Source organism: Macrobrachium nipponense, chromosome 42 (genome assembly GCF_015104395.2).
Source record: "Macrobrachium nipponense isolate FS-2020 chromosome 42, ASM1510439v2, whole genome shotgun sequence".
In the NCBI taxonomy this organism is placed as follows: Eukaryota; Metazoa; Arthropoda; class Malacostraca; order Decapoda; family Palaemonidae; genus Macrobrachium; species Macrobrachium nipponense.
In genome coordinates, this window is record NC_061103.1 from 41,780,013 (window position 1) to 41,799,658 (window position 19,646).

Sequence of the window (19,646 nt, forward strand, 5' to 3'; positions counted from 1 at the left end):
CGACTCGTGAACTACAAAAATACATTATTTAAGAGCAAGGCATAAACTAAATAACTCAGGTTCTTAACAAAATGATTAAATGAAAGATTGAACTCAGATAACCCACTCCATATTTCTCCTACATTAACCCACATTATTTTAGTCATAAAACTGGGCAAGTCATAATACAGTCTCCATAGTAACACCACGTAACATCACTTAAGTTCCCATATCAATTCCCCCTTGTCTCAGAACCGCCTATAAAAAGACAGGAGAAAATATCGATAAGCAAAAGATTACAAATCAAAATCAAAAGGTCAAAATAAAATAGAACATCTTTGAAACAATATTCAAAACTACAGCCAAACCACACTTTTGGCTAAATAAAGAATAAGTATGCTTACCTATTCAACACAATTTATACACACACTTCACACAAAAGACTGTGCAGAGGCCATCTTGTCTCTGCCGATTCTGTAGCGATCTCTCATCTTGGTTACCTTACTATCTCATTATATAGGGAAGAAGCTCGCACACACGCACAAACTAACACACATTGTTCACTCCCAAGAAACCACCTCCAACCAGTTTCAGAAGGCGCCTCTGCATCCGCCCGTGCAGAGAGACAGGACATTAGGCACTGATCTGCTTAGGCTAGGCAGCACTTCAACATCACGCCACCCGAACAAGATATGTCAGCGTTCCGAAGCTTGTCACTTCGGGCACTGTCTCCAAGGAGAAGCTAAACTGATTATTATTACATTCTAGGAATGTCACAGCACATCACCCTTACAACGGTGTCTTAAAACATATTGTCTTAATCATATTCCCTGTTGCATATTATATATATATATATATATATATATATATATATATTATATATATATATATGTGTGTGTGTGTGTGTGTGTGTGTGTGTGTGTGTGTGTGTTTATATATATACGTATATATATGCATGATTGTAAAACTGTCATAATTAGATCAAAGGAAATGGTGTTATGACTTGAAAAATCAAATAACAAAGTGGCGGTGAGTAATAGCATAATCCCTTTCTGTTGATAACGGCCTGATAATAAACGATGATTTTAAAAGCAATGTATCATGCTCTGTCACATATTGCACGTGACACATTAAATTCATATATTTAATTAGTTTACATTTGCTCATACATAGGCTTCCATTTAGATGTTTCACATATTTCCATTTTACTTGCAGGTGCAAGCTAAATCTACCAAGACAGATCTCAAGAAGACCAGGAGAGAGGATCCTCAGGCGGTTTAAAGATAAAAGAAATTAAGGTAACGTCAACACGAATTCAAGTTTGAATTGCTTTTATTCTATTGAAAGCAAGTTGGTGTGGACTGCGTTATAATCTTGACTGTTTTTTTTTCTGTTGAGATATTCGCAAGAGGGCTATAGCGGCATAAATGTGTAAAATATATGCATTTAAGTGCCACATGTTACAGTGAGATGTGTGTGTGCGTGTGTTTTCCCTACGATTTGTGACTCATTTGTGAATACTAGTTGGCTATAATTGAATTCAGCACTGAAGTCGGGGTTTTCCCAAGGTTTTTGACGCGATGTAAACAGTTTTGCCATATGTCTCTCCCCTACAATGGGTGACCTCAGTGGGAACCATTATTTTGGGCTGAAAATGCAAAAAAAGAAAGAAAGAAATTAAAAAATTAATGAAGCAGGGGATATATTATGAAAATTTCAAATTCTCTAATTATAATCGTTATTCTCCTGACAAGAGTGATACTAATAACGTTAGTGTCCTATGGTCTGCTACTTTAGTTAGGCTCGTTGAGCATACCATGTTTTGTAATTATTAATTTCCCTCCCTATCCCTCGAAACCCCTTCTCTTTCTCCTTTTTTTTTAAGTGTCCTTTGAATATGGGAGGGAATGTTACTCATGGATGGGGTTGGGGGGTGGGAAGTCGTGGAGGGACGGACCAACTCGAAGCATCGAATCGCGCAGCCCGCCCGGCTTCGAGTCACCTCAAGGCAAGCTTGGCTCGAACTCGAAGGAGGCCACACACTGAAGAGCCTTGTTTCAGTTAAGCACTTTTTCCGCACAGTGAGATGTCATCCTCAGACCTAGACACAGACGATTTTTTAAGCATTGCTGTTGCTCTCGAAGAAGATTTGTATGAGGGCCTGAACCTTTTAAATTCTTTTCTAAATGATGCACGTAGAGATTAATCTTACGTAAACATGATTCACGATCAGCATTAGGGTCACATTCTTTCATTTTTTCTACTAATTTGTGTTTGAGCAATTTGTTTTGCCGTGTTTGTTATAGTAATCTGCCGATTTAATTTTCCACAAACACGGGAAAGACTGGTATAGGTCTATAAGTCACTTAACACTTCTCTTGAATTGGCGCTATCCAACTTCAGTTTCACTCACATACAAAAATAATGAGCCTTCCTCGTGTACCAACAAATTATCACTTGGCTCGAAGCTCCGCCCACAAAATATCAGGAATGTCTTGATAGCGTCGAGCCAGCTGCGAGTGGCTCGTTGCACGATGCGCAAGCCCCCATACACTATGAAAACTCGAACGCGTTGCTACGAATGCGATTCGATGCTCGATAGTGTATGGGGTTAGAAGGGGGTGTGGTGATAAAACGGTTAATGAACACAGATCCAACCCGACCTGGACTTATAGCAGAAGTATACACAAAGATATATTCTGACGCAACTTGGAAACATAACATAGCCTCGGATGTCAGGTTCCACCTGGTACCCACTTTGAATTTTTTGGAATTTTGTAATCATCTTAGAAGGCGTCAGGGCCCGCATTTATCTCTGTTAGAAATTGTGGGTATGGATGAGGTTGGAACGTGGTGGGGAGTAAGTTAACAAAGCATTTTTGACAGAAAATAAAATCATGTGAAAAGAAGTCTTCAAATATTATAAGATGCACTGTATTGAAATTTGCTTTTTAAAATCCATTCTTCCTCTACTTCTTCTTCCCAGCTGGTTCCCATTTTTATATGGGGTCGCCGTTTCGGATGTGCCGTTTCCATCTATTTCTATCTTGCGTGTCTGCCTCATCAGTTCCCTTCTCATGTAAGTCTCCTCTCACACAGTCCTTCCATCTCTTTCTTGTTCTCCCTCTTCTTCTTCCTCCTTGAACCTCCATCCCCAGAGTATGTCTCCAAGCGTGGTCCTCATCTCTCGCCAACAGGTGTCCATACCATCTCAGCCTCCCCTCCTGCACTTTCTTTGATACTTCCACCACCTTAGTCGACCCCCTTATGTAGTCATTTCTGATCCTATCCTCTCTTGTCACCCCCATTAAAAGTTTAAAAATGTTAAAAATATTCTCTTGTTTCCAAGATGTTCAGCTACAGTTTGTACTGAACAGTTGCATGTTTGGTGTGCATTCATCAGCCATGAAAATCAGAAATCGATAAAAAAAAATGCCAAATCAAATAAACAAAATTATACACAGGACTGAAATGTACATTAAATATGCAGTAAAATCATGTAAAAACTTTAAATTATTGAAAATATCTTCATATTTAATGACCTGTGGAAACCATATGCACTGCATGTACTGTTGTAAACATGTAGTTCCAGCTTTCACCCATCAGTTATGAAAATACGAAACTCAGTTGTTTCTTACAGGATGATTATTTTTCATTACACTTTAAAATTAACGTGTACAAATTTACTGTATTATAAAGACAGCTACCTGTTTAACATACTAACGGCTTATTGTACATTAACAGTACTAGCAATGTTCAGTGATTGCTTATGCTGTATACAGTGTGACTTACATAAAAAAATTTTGTTACAATGTATAAAATTAATTTGTACAAATATATATTGTTTTCAAAACGAAGCAAAATACTTCACTATCAAACAACTTATTATACATGTACAGTATTAATGATGTTATAATGTTGCTAATATGAGTTTGTAGTGGGTCTTGGTAGTTTTTTAAAGGGTTTATTTAACCTATGCCATTTTTTAGACATGCATCTTGGAATGAATAAACAACTTAATATGAGGTATTATTGTACAGGGTATACACAATTGATTTATATACTTTTGGGCAACTTGTAAAATGATGCGTAGAAACTTCCTCTCATATAATTTATCTGCCAAAGTCTTTCTGGGCTTCAGAACCCATTATTGCAATGATTCTGTGTAGGGTTTAGGTTACAACCCCATCCCTTGTATGTAACAGTTATTCTACAGTTGACTTGATTGCAGGCAATAGGAGGTAAAAAAAAAGTGATCTAGTGTTGTTATTGTAATATAGCTGCTAATTTTGGCAGAAAGCGTTTAAATTACAGCAGAATCACAGAGAGCAACAGAAGTTTAACCCTTCTTTCTTACATCGTGGGATTTGTTGTTCATAGCATAAATTTGGTCTTGGACAATATGAAGCATGGCAGAATATGAATCACTCCTTGTCAGGGAAATAATGAATGCTATGATATTCTAGCCAATTTATTCGTAACTTGTTCCATGGATTTCACCATATTGTCGAAAAGTTTGAACTGAAGTTTCCAGTACTCCTTGTCGATGTGTAGATCACATGTTAAAATTTTACTAGATAAATTTTTTGTGATAAAGAATGTGAAAGCAGTTGAAGATTTCGTACCAACATCTAAGAAAAAATTGATTGGAAATGCTGAATTTACTTAAGAAAATTCTACTAAAAATCACTTAAGTTTTTCTTCTTTTTTAAATAAGGGTACTAAAAGTTACCAGAGTTTTTTCTAACAAGATAGAGAATGGAAAATGTTCAAAGTCACACAGGAAGCTGATAGGATTTGTTGAAAAGCACACATGGTGCTCAGTGGCTGCTGAAAAACGCGGTTTCCAATGCTCTCTGGTTTGTCCAAGTTCCCTAAGTCCCTTAAGATAATGCGGTCCATTCATTGTTTGCCTGAAATATAAATGACATACTGTACTGTATACGTTTGCTTTGATAACCTGGGTTAATACGCTGCAAGTTCCAGTAGCAAACAAGGAAACAAGTCAGTAACTAGAGCGTTCTGGTAATAAGCTGAGAGATTTATAGAAATGAAGAAAGCTGAGGGCACAAATGTGCAATTCACTATAGACTGTGGATATGTAAGATGAACTTTTAACTGCTAATGCAAATTTACCTGTTGCTCCGTCTGGATGGAAGGGAAAGTTTGTTTTCACTTCTATGGCAAAGCAACATTCTGTATGATATGTATAGACAGACGATTCGTTTTGCTCTTTGGTCTTCTTGCCTGTAATGGAGATGTCAATGTCAGCAAATGAATGCAATAGACAGCTTCTTTTTCTAGATGTTAGTCTTAGGGGGAGATGAGCAAAGTAGCTAAAGAGGCTTCGTTATGCACAAGACTTCATAAAAAAAAATTAAATTTTTAATATTTCACTTTAATGGAAAGCCTCTCGAGTAGACTGGACTAGTGAGTGTATACACACACGTGTAAGAAAGGATTTGGTATGGTACCTCAGGCGGCGGAGTCTCCTCGTCGGGTGTTACAGAAGTCTGCGTTCTTGTTGCTGAAAAAAGGGTTGAGAGTTACAGGATGTCCTCGTTATGAAATAATGATCCATTCATTACCCATAGGCAAACCTATTAGACACATGTAAAAGTAATTTTGGTGATCGAAAATCTAGAGTGCAGAACTGTAGTGGATCAGTAATTATTAAAGGATAAAGCTAATTAGTCATACTATTAAATGGGCAAAAGTAGATGATATGAATCTAAGTTAGATTATACTTCTAGCTAAAAACTAGACTTGACTGGACAGTCGAACTTTGCAAGTAAACTTGGCCATGCTTATATTTAAGATATGCGCATGGATTAACACATGTAACTTAACATAATTGACAACTGGGAGCAAAAACATGTACCTTTGCTTTACCACATAGTAGTTTCTGACTGGGTATGTTGGGTAATTTATGGAAGTTATGTGTGTGTGCTTGAAGACTTAAAACTCACTGTCCTTTTTACTGGACTAAACTACGTAAACATAGAGGCTCAGTGTTTGCAGCTGGTGGAAACTTATGCTTTGAATTATTCCTGAAATTGTACTGTTTCACCCCTGAACATCATGCGTAATACCATTGACTATATATAAGAAAAAGTGATAAAATAAATGTTCTTTCCATTACCGGAGAACAGGTAACAGCTACGCCACAAAGAGAGATCTCCTTACTTGTTGACAGAGATATATCCAATTCATCCAAGAGAATGCCTATCTGCTCGATAACGTTTTCGGTGTCATTTTGGAGAATAGGCATGTCGCTAGGGGGGAAGCTGACCGTCCCGTTCTCCACGAGAGCCACAAACTCGGCGAGCAATAAGGTCATACACAGGACCCCTGAATCACTGCTGGTGTTCAAAGATAAGTAGTAGTTCACCAGGTACGTGTAAATGGTTGTTGGAGTACCCATCATAGAGGTACCTAGTCCACAGTAAGACGAGAGGACTATCGTATTGTTGTCGGGCACAGTTATTGAGTATGAGGCAGGGCGTTTTCTTCTTATTCCTAGTGCTTCTCCCAACGTTTCGAAAAGGTCAGACGCATCTTGGAGAACTCTACGGAGCCAGTCGCCCACTGCAAGATGAAGGACATAAACAAATCTATATAATATTAAGGAAGAAGCTTAAGAGAGAACCAAACACTTGGATTAATATTGTTGAATTTTTTTGTTGAATTAATTTGAAGGTTACACTACTTTTTGTATCACTCTTGTTCTATTGCAGCTGTGGCAATCACTAGCAGACAAATGTGGATGCAAAGATTTAGGCAAACTAAATCTTTGTACAAATAATGGTAAATCACTTTTTAGTAACATGTTGAATGTTAGATGGCGGAATTCATCACACGGAAACATGTCTGGAGAATGCAATCTTTTCTAGTCAAGGCTAAGTCATCTGAAGCTTGTGTTTTTTTTGAAGGGTCATTTTATGCATTGCACAAGATAAAGCCTAAAAAAAAAGAAACGGTTAAAATGCTCTGGAAGCGTCAATATCTATAACAATTGATAGAAGCAGTCAGTTAACCTTTATGATGCGCTCATGGGCTTCAGTGATCCAGATAACTATCAGGTTAGGCAACATTCGTTAAGAAGATGAGAAACACGTTCTAGTTTTGATCACAAGCTGGTTTCGAATCATATCCTCCTCATAAAAATCATGAAGATTTTATGAAAACCATGTAGATCCACGTCAGAAGAGGTGCCAAACGTTTCCAGCCAACATGAAATAAAGTTGTAAGTTCTAAAGACAGTATGTGGTGACAACTTTGTCATCAAAGTGAAAAGGGCTTAAACGCAAAAATTTATTTCTAGCCGTTTGAAAAAATGAAGGTTGTTTGTCATTACTACAATGTTCAGATAATATCTGCGTTGAAAAAAAGAGAAAAAAATCACGAGCTCCTGTTACCTTCAGTAATTCCATCCCCAAGACACAGGTAATGCTGATCAAAATTTGGAAAAGTACACCTGTTTCAGAAAATGATTTTGCAAGTTTCAAGCATTAAGTCATCATATTTGAAATGATATGGAATTCAAAAGACAAAGAACTTGTTTTAAGCAATGTATAGAAATTTACATTTCTCAAGAGATACTTACAGCTTTTCATCCATCCTGATCTAGTGCAACTGAATCCTACTTCCAAGCGTCCTTTTTCTAAAGAAGATAATAAGGGAAATATGTGAGAAGTGGAAACAAACAACGAGTAGAAAATAAAAAAGACGAGAAAAACAGAAAATTTGTAATGAATATACTTTTCCATTTTCCTCACGTGCAACCTGTTCACTTTTGCAATTTTGCCATAAATATGTATTATATATATAATATATATATATATAGATATAATCATATATATATATATATATATATAATATATATATATATATATATATTCACTGTTCTGGTCGATATCATTTAAAAAAGAATGGGAAAATTCTGGTTTTGGAAAATTTCGGTCAGATTTGTCTTTGTGAGACTTTCCTTCGATGGGAAATACAAATTTCTTGTAAACTGTCAACCTTAACATCTGCGTGTTTCAGAAGCTGGTGCCAGAGCAGATAAAGCTAGATATATCTCCTTACCTGTTCGAACTGGTTAGTCTGATTGGGTTTCTTTATAACTATTATAAGCATTCGTTGGCTTCTAGAAAGAAATATGTTTTCCCTCAGGTTTATTTGAAATGAATATCGGTGCGCTCCGAGCAGCAGACACAATCTGGTGTAACATTGAATAAGGACTCCCTCAGATATTACACGCACTACCCATCGCAAGCCTATTTTTTATGCATTTTATTAAGAATCCCTTAATATAAAAACATTTACATGTTAAACAGTCAGGACTGCGTGGAATATTGCTAATCCTAATGATAAATTTTTTTTATTGATAAATCCTTACACTTACAAAAGAACTGCAGAGTGATTATACCATTATTACACTGTCAATATAATTTGCTTTGTATTCTGTCATCCTCGTCTATGTTCCATCGACTTAGGAAACTGCAACAACGCAGTGTTTTCCAAACACACCATTAGATGTTGCCTCATCTTGGTATTGTCAAATAGACATTGGATTCCCATCCTCCGATAGGAATTCTGTTACGTTTGCAATTGCATACAGTCCACAATCTTTCATATTTGTTTGTTGATCACTAATCTGTATATCAAAACACGAATGCAACACTTGAAGAATCTTTCTGTTTCGGCGGTTTTGCTTCAGTCCATTTCGAAAAATAGTCAATAGCAACAAGCAAGTATTTGTTGCCATTGATTTTTGGGAGTGATCAAATGTGTATTCTAGTCTGTTTCATGACCGTATCAGGAACAAGTACCCTGTGCAGCTTGCAGCTTTGGTGCTTCATTCTGTAGTTTGGGGTTTACTCTTTGACACCGAGCACAAGATTTTTTTTTTTTTTTTTTTTTTTTTTTTTTTTTTTTTTTTTTTTTTTTTTTTTTTTAAGAAACCACATCAGCTTCAACACAGCGCCAATAAAAGCGCTTACTGACTAAAGACATTGTAGCTGCAATTCCGTGATGTGCAGGGTTTCACCAAATCCTTCATGAATTTCCTGAAGCACAACTTCACTTTTTGATCTTTCCACAAAACTTGCACTTTTAGTGGGTCACCATTTTTCTGTTTTCCATGAGTTCTTCGTTGGACGAGTGGTTTATGTGTCGCTTACCGATTCGGTAGTCGCGAGTTCGACTCCCCTCTCTGCAAACGTTGAATCAGAGGAATTTATTTCTGGTGATTAGAAACTTATTTCTCGATATACTGTGGTTCGGATCCCATAATAAGCTGTAGGTCCCGTTGCTAGGTACCCTGTTGGTTCCTAGCCACGTAATAAATATCTAATCCTTCGGGCCAGCCCTAGGAGAGCTGTTAATCAGCTCAGTGGTCTGGTTAAACTAAGATATACTTAATACTGCTTTCTATTGTAGTATAATTTGCTATAGACAATGCAAAATGGTTTACAAGCACGTTGAAAATGAATTTTTTTTCTTTATTAAGTAAACCCTCAGGATATGCATGGTTGCTTATGAAGGTAAAAATATCTTGAAATGCAATAGTGCTTGCTGTAGTGTAAATCCATGGCAGCTGGGACTAGGCCAGAGTGAGAGGAGTGTGCACTCAGCGACATGGCCTGCTGGACTGACCACAGTTAGTGCTGGCAGGAGTCGACTTTTACTTAAAATCAAAATGAAAAAGTTTCATTCATAATAGCTATTTCGATCATCTCTGTTTGTCTGTATGCAGTTATTTAACTACCAAGCATTTTTTTAAACGATAATATGCAGTGAATTGGTTATATGATTATTTTCTTTTATGGTATGCCTCTTCAAAATATTCGAAATGAGGTCAAGGCAGGTAGGGGAGTGCATATTACACGTATAATATACACAGGGAGGGGAGTACATATTATTCAGAGGGAGTGTATATTACACATGTAATATATACTGGGGAGTGTTATTTTCATGTATGATAATGACTGGGGAGTGCAAATTATACGTATAGTATATGTAAACGATTGGGTGAGTGATAATTCAGGGGAGTGCATATTAGACGTGACACCGGTTCTGACTGAAATATCTTGAGACACCTTACGTGACTAAAGGGAAAGTCTTCCTACATACAAGTGAAGTTGTCTTCAGTCGATTCTTTGGTTCCTGAAAAATCTTAGAGAAATAATGTTGTTGGTCTCCCTTTTCCATTAAAAGTTTGTCATTATGTAAGTTAAAAAATTAATTTTTCTCACATGATGAATGAAGACCATGTTTTTAGGTCAAATAGGGTTTATTTTTAGTGTTTGAAATAATCCATTTAAAATGATCAAGAGCAAGTCTGAGTGAGCTTAGCAGCAGAGGTCAGCATATTGTCTCTAATATGCGCAGTAAGAGTTCTGACGCATCACATGCAGCAGTCCTTAAAAATGTTAGCACACTTAGGTTTTGGTTATAACTGGAGGCGGGTTGGGGGTGGGCGAGCGAACTGTAGTGATGTAGTGGCGCTCTGATACGTTTGTTTCCTTATCAGGGTGCTAATATATATATATATATATATATATATATATATATATATATATATATATGTGTGTGTGTGTGTATGTGTGTGTGTGTGTAGCTAACTTCCTAACGCTTGGAACTGTCTTAAAAATCTTGAAGTACATCCACGGAAAATTGCGTACGAACAGGAAGAAAATTAACTGTAAAGCTTTACTCACCTCCTATAATGATGCCTGCTCTGCACTTTATACAAATACTTTCCAAACAAGCTGAAAAAAAGAGAGAGGATTATATATATATATATATAGATATATATATATATATATATATATATATATATATATATATACGTATCCGCTCATACATGGTTAAAAGTGATTCTCTACATTATTCAGGGAAGCAGTTTTTCAGATTTTTTTTCCAATAAAAGCCACACTAAAAGCCACACAATATCTCTCTCTCTCTCTCTCTCTCTCTCTCTCTCTCTCTCTCTCTAGATTTATATTGGTTTGTATGTATACATAGCACCTTGTCTCAAACTGTCTATTGCCTCTAAAGTTTTCTGGCAGTAGTCTTTATTAGTCCAACTAGCAATGAATAAACAGCTGTTTTGGTCGCGTGATGCCTTTGATGCGTTCTTTCACATCAAATTATAACATAACAGCAGAACGATATAGAATCTTTTTATTCGTAGAACAATTTTTTTCCAGTTTCCATGTGTTCTGTATATAGAATTAATCCAAATTTTACTTAATAATTTTGAATGCTCTTATATTTTTAATGAATGCCACCTCTGCAAGACCGTTTGCTTTATACCCGTTGCTATCCATAGGCTGAGGTGTTGGTTGTCTGAATGCATCTCCTCCTTTTTCCTAACCCTTCCTCATATCCTTCTTATGCGTCATGGTTATTTAAGAGATCTAACTAATGGCATTTGTAGCTTAGACAAGGTATGTCGTAACTGTTCAATGTCGTGAATAACACTCTTCTCCATTATATGCTGTCTACACTTCTGCTTTATGTTGTTATATCAAGAATAAACAACCTCCTGGTTATAGAGAGAGAGCTAATGTATATACGTTGATCACAGATTTAGTAATACTGTTAGCTTATACAACTAATTTCTAACTTATGGTGATGAGCTCAAATACACAGAAGAGAATTAATTAGTGTTTACCTGGTGTTATTGTTGTTGTAGTGGAGGTTGAAGTTTGAGTTGTTGTAGTTGTTGTTGTGGTTGTGGATGTAGTTGTAGTTGAAGCTGTGGTTGTGTTTGGAGTTGTGGTTGGAGGTGGAGTTGTTGTTGTTGTTGTTGTTGGGGGTGGAGTTGTTGTTGTTGTTGTGGTTGGAGGTGGAGTTGTTGTTGTTGTTGTTGTTGTTGTAGTGGAGGTTGAAGTTGTTGTGTTTGGAGTTTGAGTTGTTGTTGTGGATGTGGATGTGGTTGGAGTTGGAGTCGTGGTCGTGGTTTGAGTTGAAGTTGTGGTTGGAGTTGGAGTTGTTGTAGTTGTTGCGGTTGTGAATGCGGTTGGTATTGGAGTTGTGGTCGTGGTTTGAGTTGAAGTTGTGGTTGTGTTTGGAGTTGTTGTTGTTGTGGTTGGAGTTGAAGTTGTTGTAGTGGTTGTGGTTAAGGATGTGGTTGGAATTGGAGTTATAGTTGTGGTTGGAGTTTGAGTTGTTGCAGTTGTTGTGGTTAAGGATGTGATTGAAATTGGAGTTGTGGTTGTGGTTGGAGTAGAAGTTGTGGTTATGGTTGGAGTGGTTGTTGTTGTTGCTGTGGTTGTAGTTGTTGTGGTTGTGGAAGTGGTTGAAATTGGAGTTGTAGTTGTGGTTGGAGTTTGAGTTGTTGCAGTTGTTGTGGTTAAGGATGTGGTTGAAATTGGAGTTGTGGTTGTCGTAGGCGTTTGAGTTACTGTTATTGGAGTTGTTGTGATAGGAGTTAGAGTAGATGGGTTGAGAGCTTCTGTGATTGGAGTTAGACTAGTTGTAGCTGTAGCTGTAGTTGATGTGACTGGAGCTGTAGTTGTGGTTGGAGTCAGAGTTGTGGGTAGAGCTGGAGTTGTGGTTGGAGCCTGAGTTGTGGGTAGAGCTGGAGTTGTGGTTGGAGCCGAGTTGTGGGTAGAGCTGGAGTTGTGGTTGGAGCCCGAGTTGTGGGTAGAGCTTGGGAGTTGTGGTTTGGAGCCCGAGTGGGTGGGTAGGAGAGGAGTTCTGGGTTGGAGCCCGGAGGTTGTGGGTAGAGCTTGAGTTGGGTTGTAGCCCGAGTTGTGGGTAGAGCTGGAGTTGTGGTTGGAGCCTGAGTTGTGGGTAGAGCTGGAGTTGTGGTTGGAGCCCAGTTGTGGGTAGAGCTGGAGTTGTGGTTGGAGCCCGAGTTGTGGGTAGAGCTGGAGTTGTGGTTGAGCCCTGAGTTGTTGTAGCCCAGGTTGGAGCTTGAGTTGTGGGTAGAGCTGGAGTTGTGGATGGAGCCTGAGTTGTGGGTAGAGCTGGAGTTGTGGTTGGAGCCCGAGTTGTGGGTAGAGGTGGAGTTGTGTTTGGAGCCGCTGTAGAGGTAAACTCTGCTGTGGACATAAACGAGAGATAAATACATTAGCAGTTTTATTTAGTATTCCCGTTTAGAAATAATTAATTTTTCCATTCTAGTTTTAATGACAAAGTATTCATAAACTAGAGAAAATTTTACAGTGACTTGAAACAGTTTTGACAACTTTTCAGCAGTGTAAAAATTTTGATTCATTATTTGAACTGTTAGATTTTTTCTTTAAAATGTAAAATGAAAAAGTATTTTTAATAATTTTAAATGAATGGTGGCGGCATATCAGGGATGGGTAATTATGTATTATATACTATATACTATATAGATATATATATATATATATAATATATATAATAATATATATATATATATATATATATATATGAATAACTTGATCACGAAGTATATAAAACGTGATGCTATGTATAAATAAGGTTTTTTTGCCACGAAGGAAAAAAATGAAAAAGCGAGATAGCCGAGTACTTCGGTCCTATTCGGACCCTTTACTGAGGCAAACTGATTTTACAAAGAACACATAGTCAAAAGAAGGCTTAATATACAAACTGACTACCAGATTAGCCATAAGGGCAATTTTCACTCTACAGAGAGGAGGAGTCGCCATAGGCTAGCCACACCTTGAAGGATACCCGCAGTAAACAAGTGATTCTTCCAGAAAACAGTACATTTTGAAAACAACACGGGAGCATATACAATTTAATTTCATGAATTTTACACAAATTTTCCCAACAAAAATTATTATTAATGAAAAGACGAAAGAAAATATAATATATATATATCGAGCAAGAGAAAGAGGGAGAGAGAATATCGAACCAGAGAGAGAGAGAGAGAGAGAGAGAGAGAGAGAGAAAGAAATAATAATTCTTTATATATGTGGGACTAATTTATTAGTTGTTCATTTATTTTGAGGTCCTTCATAAACATCTTACAAATATATGGGTCCAAATGGTACATTCCCAGACTAAGATTTAGGTTGTTTTTATTAGTGATTTGTATAATTGCTGATTCCAGTAAATTTCTTGAAACATAATCATTAGATCTAGCAATTACCGAGGTATCACCCCAATTAATACAATGAGATTTTTCACTCAGATGGATAAAACAGTGCATTTGAAGTCTGGGGCTGTTCTAACTGATTCCCACTGATTGGAAACCACACATTAAGGCAAGAAATATATGGAAAACTTCATAGAACTACAGACACTTTGATTAGAAAACTGGACAGAAAATTAAACAACCTTATCAACGACAGTGATTGGACCATAATGCTAGAAGTGATTGTGTGGTGAATTTATCGAGCAAACAAATAAGTGATAATGCAGTGCGCGCATTAGGCTTTGGGCTATCTTTTTTCATTTGTAACAAACCCTCAGCTTTATCAATAGCGACATCTCTATATAAGTTTGAAAAATACTGTGACCTACCACAAAATCATTTAGACATTATCAAAGGCATGACATATAGTGCTACGCATGCCTACCATGAAGATAACTTCCCCGCTCGCTACAGAAAAAGTTTAAAAGAATTGAAGAATGATAATAGCTTACACATTACCAAGGCTGATAAATCCAATAGTTTAGTGGTTCTTGACAAAACTGACTACATATCACGCATGCATACTTTACTAGAAAGGATGAATAACTTACAAAAAAACTCGCAAAAAATCCGTTGGACCAAGTAATAAAAAGCTTTAATATCAATATCAAACAAATTCTTAAAGATAAAAAAGGACTTTTGAGTCAGTTAACTGTAAAGTGTCCCTCATTACCTTCCTATTTTATATGGCCTAGTCAAAAATCATAAGGAAAACAAACCTATGCGCCTAATTATTAGTATGTAGGATCAATTGCTTATAAACTATCTAAATATCTTACTAAACTGTTTATCCCGTTATTAGGAACTGTATCTAATTCACACATCCGGAATTCTCTTGATCTTGTGGAAAAATTAAATAACAAAATTATACTAAACCCTAGCAATATTTTTGTCAGTTTTGATGTATGTTCTTTGTTTACAAAAGTCCCTATTGACTCTGTGCTAGAATATTTAAGTAATGAACTTGTACTGCATGAATTGCCTATGTCCGTTAGTCACATAATTTCCTTAATTAAGTTATGTATTTGTGATTGCAGATTTATTTTCTAATGGAGGAATATTACCAACAAAATATTTGGTATGGCCATGGGTAACCCTTTATCACCTCTCCTTTCAAACTTATATATGGAATTTTTTGAGAGACAACACCTCCCGAATATCACACTTATCCCCTTAAAATGGTACCGATATGTCGATGATATCTTAGTAGTCTTACCTGGTGGTATCGATGTAAATGATTTACTGTCTAAATTGAATCATTTAGTGCGCATCCATAAATTCAAAATAACAATGTCATCCCTTTCCTAGATGTATTAATACATAGAGAAATCTTTCCAATGCAAATTCAGTATTTTATAGAAAAACCCAACCCCAAATAATTTAACATATGTACATTTTTATTCTGGTCCCATCTTAATATTAAAAATTTCAACTTTTTTCTTCTATGTTCCTACGCGCTTTGCGTATCACGAGTCCACAATACCTGGACCAAGAAAATAGAATACATAAAAAAGATAGGAAACGATCTCTGCTACCCACCTCATTTAATTGATTTATGTTATCAAAAAGCTCATAAAAAGTTTTATAATGTGCTATTAATGAAAAAGAAATGCCTAAAAATGTACTTAGCTCACCTTATTTTCGTGGATTTGAAACCATAAAATCAATATTTAAATCGTTTAATGTTAATGTAGTGTTCTCTTATAACAATACCATTAAAGATATGCTAATTAAGAATAGTCCGGTAACAAATAACAACATCATTTACAAAATTCCTTGTAAGGATTGCCATCGTTTTACGTTTTGGTCAGTCTAGTAAAAAAGAAAAATTTATGTGTTTCGGATTAAGCAGCATATGTATTCAGTTAGAACAGCCCAGACTTCAAATGCACTGTTTATCCATCTGAGTGAAAAATCTCATTGTATTAATTGGGGTGATACCTCGGTAATTGCTAGATCTAATGATTGTTTCAAGAAATTTACTGGAATCGGCAATTATACAAATCACTAATAAAAACAACCTAAATCTTAGTCTGGGAATGTACCATTTGGACCCATATATTTGTAAGATGTTTATGAAGGACCTCAAAATAAATGAACAACTAATAAATTAGTCCCACATATATATAATTATTATTTCTTTCTCTCTCTCTCTCTCTCTCTCTCTCTCTCTCTCTCTCTCTCTCTCTCTCTCTCTCTCTCTCTCTCTCTCTCTCTCTCGTTCGAATTTCTCTCTTCCTCTCTTTCCCTTGCTCGATATATATATATTTATATTTTCTTTCGTCTTTCATTAATAATAATTTTTGTTGGGAAAATTTGTGTAAAATTCATATTAAATTGTATATGCTCCCGTGTTGTTTTCAAAATGTACTGTTTTCTAGAAGAATCACTTGTTTACTGCGGGTATCCTTCAAGGTGTGGCTAGCCTATGGCGACTCCTCCTCTCTGTAGAGTGAAAATCGCCCTTATGGCTAATTTGGTAGTGTCAGTTTGTATATTAAGCCTTCTTTTTGTTGACTATGGTGTTCTTTGTAAAATCAGTTTGCCTCAGTAAAGGGTCCGAATAGGACCGAAAGTACTTGGCTATCTCGCTTTTTTCATTTTTTTCCTTTGTGGCAAAAAACCTTTATATATATATATATATCAGCAAAAGCCACAGGGAAAATTTTTTAAAAAATTTTTTAAAAGACAGAGTGCCAAGTACTTTCGTGTATTTACCACATCTTCGGGCACAAAGTGCCCGAAGATGTGGTAAATACACGAAAGTACTTGGCACTCTGTCTTTTCTTTTTTAAAAATTTTCCCTGTGGCTTTTGCTGGTAAAACAAAATCACGTTGCTTCTTTTGTGATTTTATAGTATATAAATATATATATATATATATATAATATATATATATATATATATATATATATATATATATATATATTAATGTAGGTATAATATATATATATATTCCCCCTCTATTCCCTAAACTACACAAACTGGGAACTCTTACCTGTTGCCAACGGTGCCCTGTCTGTAAGATGTCACGAGGCTTATTAAGACTGCGTAAATATACAAAAATATCATTTATTTCCCAAAGCAATTGGTTATAACAAAGAACAAATGATTAACAAGTCATAATGGGCACAAATACCCAAATCTGCCCATAAAGAAAACCAGTAAGATAACATCTACCTTCCGGACTAAGGTTACACTCTCAAACCCCAAACAAGTCACACTGTCTAGTATTAGTCAATTAGAGAATCCCATTCCTAATCAACCATGGAATCGGACCCATCTGTAATAAAGATAATTAGTTAATATAGACACCCCCCCACGTCACTCTTTTCAAAGTATTTACGTAAAGAGAATATTTCCACACTTCTCTCTCTTTCTCAAAAGTAACAGATTTTCTAAGTTTTTAAAGAACGTGTCTTAACCTTTTCGATGGGCGTTTTCTCCCGACCACTTAGGGCAACCGCTTGTTCTCTTCTTTGCACAAAGAATGCGTCTTCCACAAGTACCTGGAACCAGTAGGCCTGTAATACGCGTACAAACGAATGCACATGCCTCGCAAACGGGGAACGACCTCTGAGACAAGTTGCTTGTTCAGCAAATACCATTCTCTCTCCGCGGTGAACTTTGCAGTGTACCACCCCTTGTCTCTAGGCAAGCAGAAGCTATGTGACTTTATTATTATATAAAACACTTTAAACATATTATTAGCCAGTTCCCCCTCTTTTCACCTCTTAAGAGGAGCTCGGCTACCCCATGCTAGCACCCGCCTAGCTCTAGACACACAAGCGTCTTACAATATATATAAAAACCAGAGGCTGGCTCAAAAAGAAAAAAAACAAAATAATGCACTCCCGTCTCACACCATATCGGCAACTAATGCCCAATGTATCACTGTACCACATGACTTAGAGCCACCTCCTGTTGCCGAGCACTTGTGCTTCGTCGAATGCATAAAAGTTTAAGGACTCCAAGTACACAAATGGCGATCAGTATAGCGGCTAACATGATCATTACTATTGGTATAGTATAGCGGTCATCGAAAAAAAAGGTTCATCTTCACCACTATCTTCGAGTGGCGGGACAGTAATGGACTCCACTGTAGGCGGGATTCGAACCGCCTTATGGCTTCCGTGAAGGTGTCTGTGAAACACCTTTATCGACGATTGTAGACACGCCGACTAAGTACCTATGAAAGAAGTCTGTAAGAATCCTGCAGGAACTGTCAAACAGCTGGGATCCCTGTAGAATGAGCGAATTGTTGTCTCCGTTGCACATAGTAGAAATCTTGCATCTGATGCAAGAAGACCGCTGTCGTCATCTCCGTCCGATATTATACTTGGTATGAATCGGGGAATTCTCTAAAGTCACAATGAGTCGGTAAGTCCTCGTGAGCTAATTCTAGTTCGCAACCTGACAGGTCAATACGTCGAAGAGTAAATATCCGACTTTCACACACATATCTATCGTAAACTAACACACATCCCAGTTCATAGTCAACTGCTGAGGACTGGAATTCCTCACCTAATATATACAATAACCTCTACCCCGTCCACTAACCGTCCCCTGGAAAGAACTAGGAAATGGCCTAAGTATATAAACTGTGAAATGGTTTTTTATCGCAACAGGTATGTCAACAAGTAACCCCTTATCAGATAACTGTACCTTTAAAACCCCATAGTATCTATGAGTAATTCCCCCGTAAAAATTATTTGATCCCATTCATATGCTGCGTCTTTTAAGGTTGACTCCAAAGTTCCCAACGGCAACATTTCCCTCGAAATTTTCCCGGGTGAAGCTGCTATAATTGCTTCTACTTGACTTTTGATCTCATTCAACAAAGATTCTGTTTCTTTTTCAATATTCAACAGTGTAGTGTGTATAGTGAAAAATGTTATGGTGACGTCTAGGTCTTCTCGGATCCCTTTTACTGTCGCGTGTAATATGTTACTTGATTTCCTCAACTCATTAAATCCGTTTTCTAATTTTCTCATTTCTCCCTCTTAGAGAATTCAGAGCTTTCCCATGTTCGGCGAGTTCCGCCTCTAATATTCCAACCTTCACCAAACTCGCTAACGCCACTCCTGCTATGGCTGCAATAGCTACACCCCCCGCCGCCAACAACTGCACTGCCCTTTCTGTCTTCTAGGCGGGTCCCTCCCCCCAACTGGTTTTGTCTCTGGGACCCAAGTGAGTGTTTCCCCGATCTTGCCTTGGACCCTGTTTGCAGTTATTTTAATTTCCGTTAAGAGACGTCCCATGATGCAGACAAGTTCTTGTAGTCTCAAGTTCGTCTAACGTGTTTATCAGTCCTTCGACTCTGCTTCGCGATCCTTCGAGTTCTAACCTGGCTGAACCCAAACTTTCGAACTCGATGCTCAGCGTAATTTTATCAGATGATAACCATACTAAGTGGTCTTCTTCAATTAGCACTCCGGGACCCAGGCGTACTTTCGTCTTTGCAAGCGCCACTAAACCCAGGGCGACGATTAAACAATATTTCAGCATCTGACAGAACGAGA

The 19,646-nt window shown here is 37.1% G+C and overlaps 1 protein-coding gene across 1 annotated transcript; it reads right to left on the minus strand.

Moving 5' to 3' along the window:
- Window positions 1-3,558: 3,558 nt before the first annotated feature.
- Window positions 3,559-14,949, minus strand: LOC135213344 (mucin-2-like). The gene is made up of 8 exons (XM_064247321.1): window positions 14,905-14,949; window positions 11,663-13,037; window positions 10,704-10,754; window positions 7,586-7,642; window positions 6,166-6,567; window positions 5,454-5,506; window positions 5,116-5,226; window positions 3,559-4,892 (listed from the first exon to the last, which is right to left on the minus strand). The coding sequence occupies exons 1-7, from the start codon at window positions 14,947-14,949 to the stop codon at window positions 5,158-5,160; spliced, it is 2,052 nt and encodes a 683-aa protein (XP_064103391.1). The 3' UTR covers window positions 3,559-4,892; window positions 5,116-5,157.
- Window positions 14,950-19,646: the final 4,697 nt, after the last annotated feature.

Coding starts and splice junctions, on each gene's coding strand:
- LOC135213344 (XM_064247321.1), bottom strand. CDS start 14,949: ATGTGTGAATTAGATACAGTTCCTAATAACGGGATAAACAGTTTA. Junction 10,755..11,662: donor TACAACAACAATAACACCAG/GTAAACACTAAT, acceptor TCTTTTTTTCAG/CTTGTTTGGAAAGTATTTGT. Junction 5,227..5,453: donor AGGAGACTCCGCCGCCTGAG/GTACCATACCAA, acceptor TCTCCATTACAG/GCAAGAAGACCAAAGAGCAA.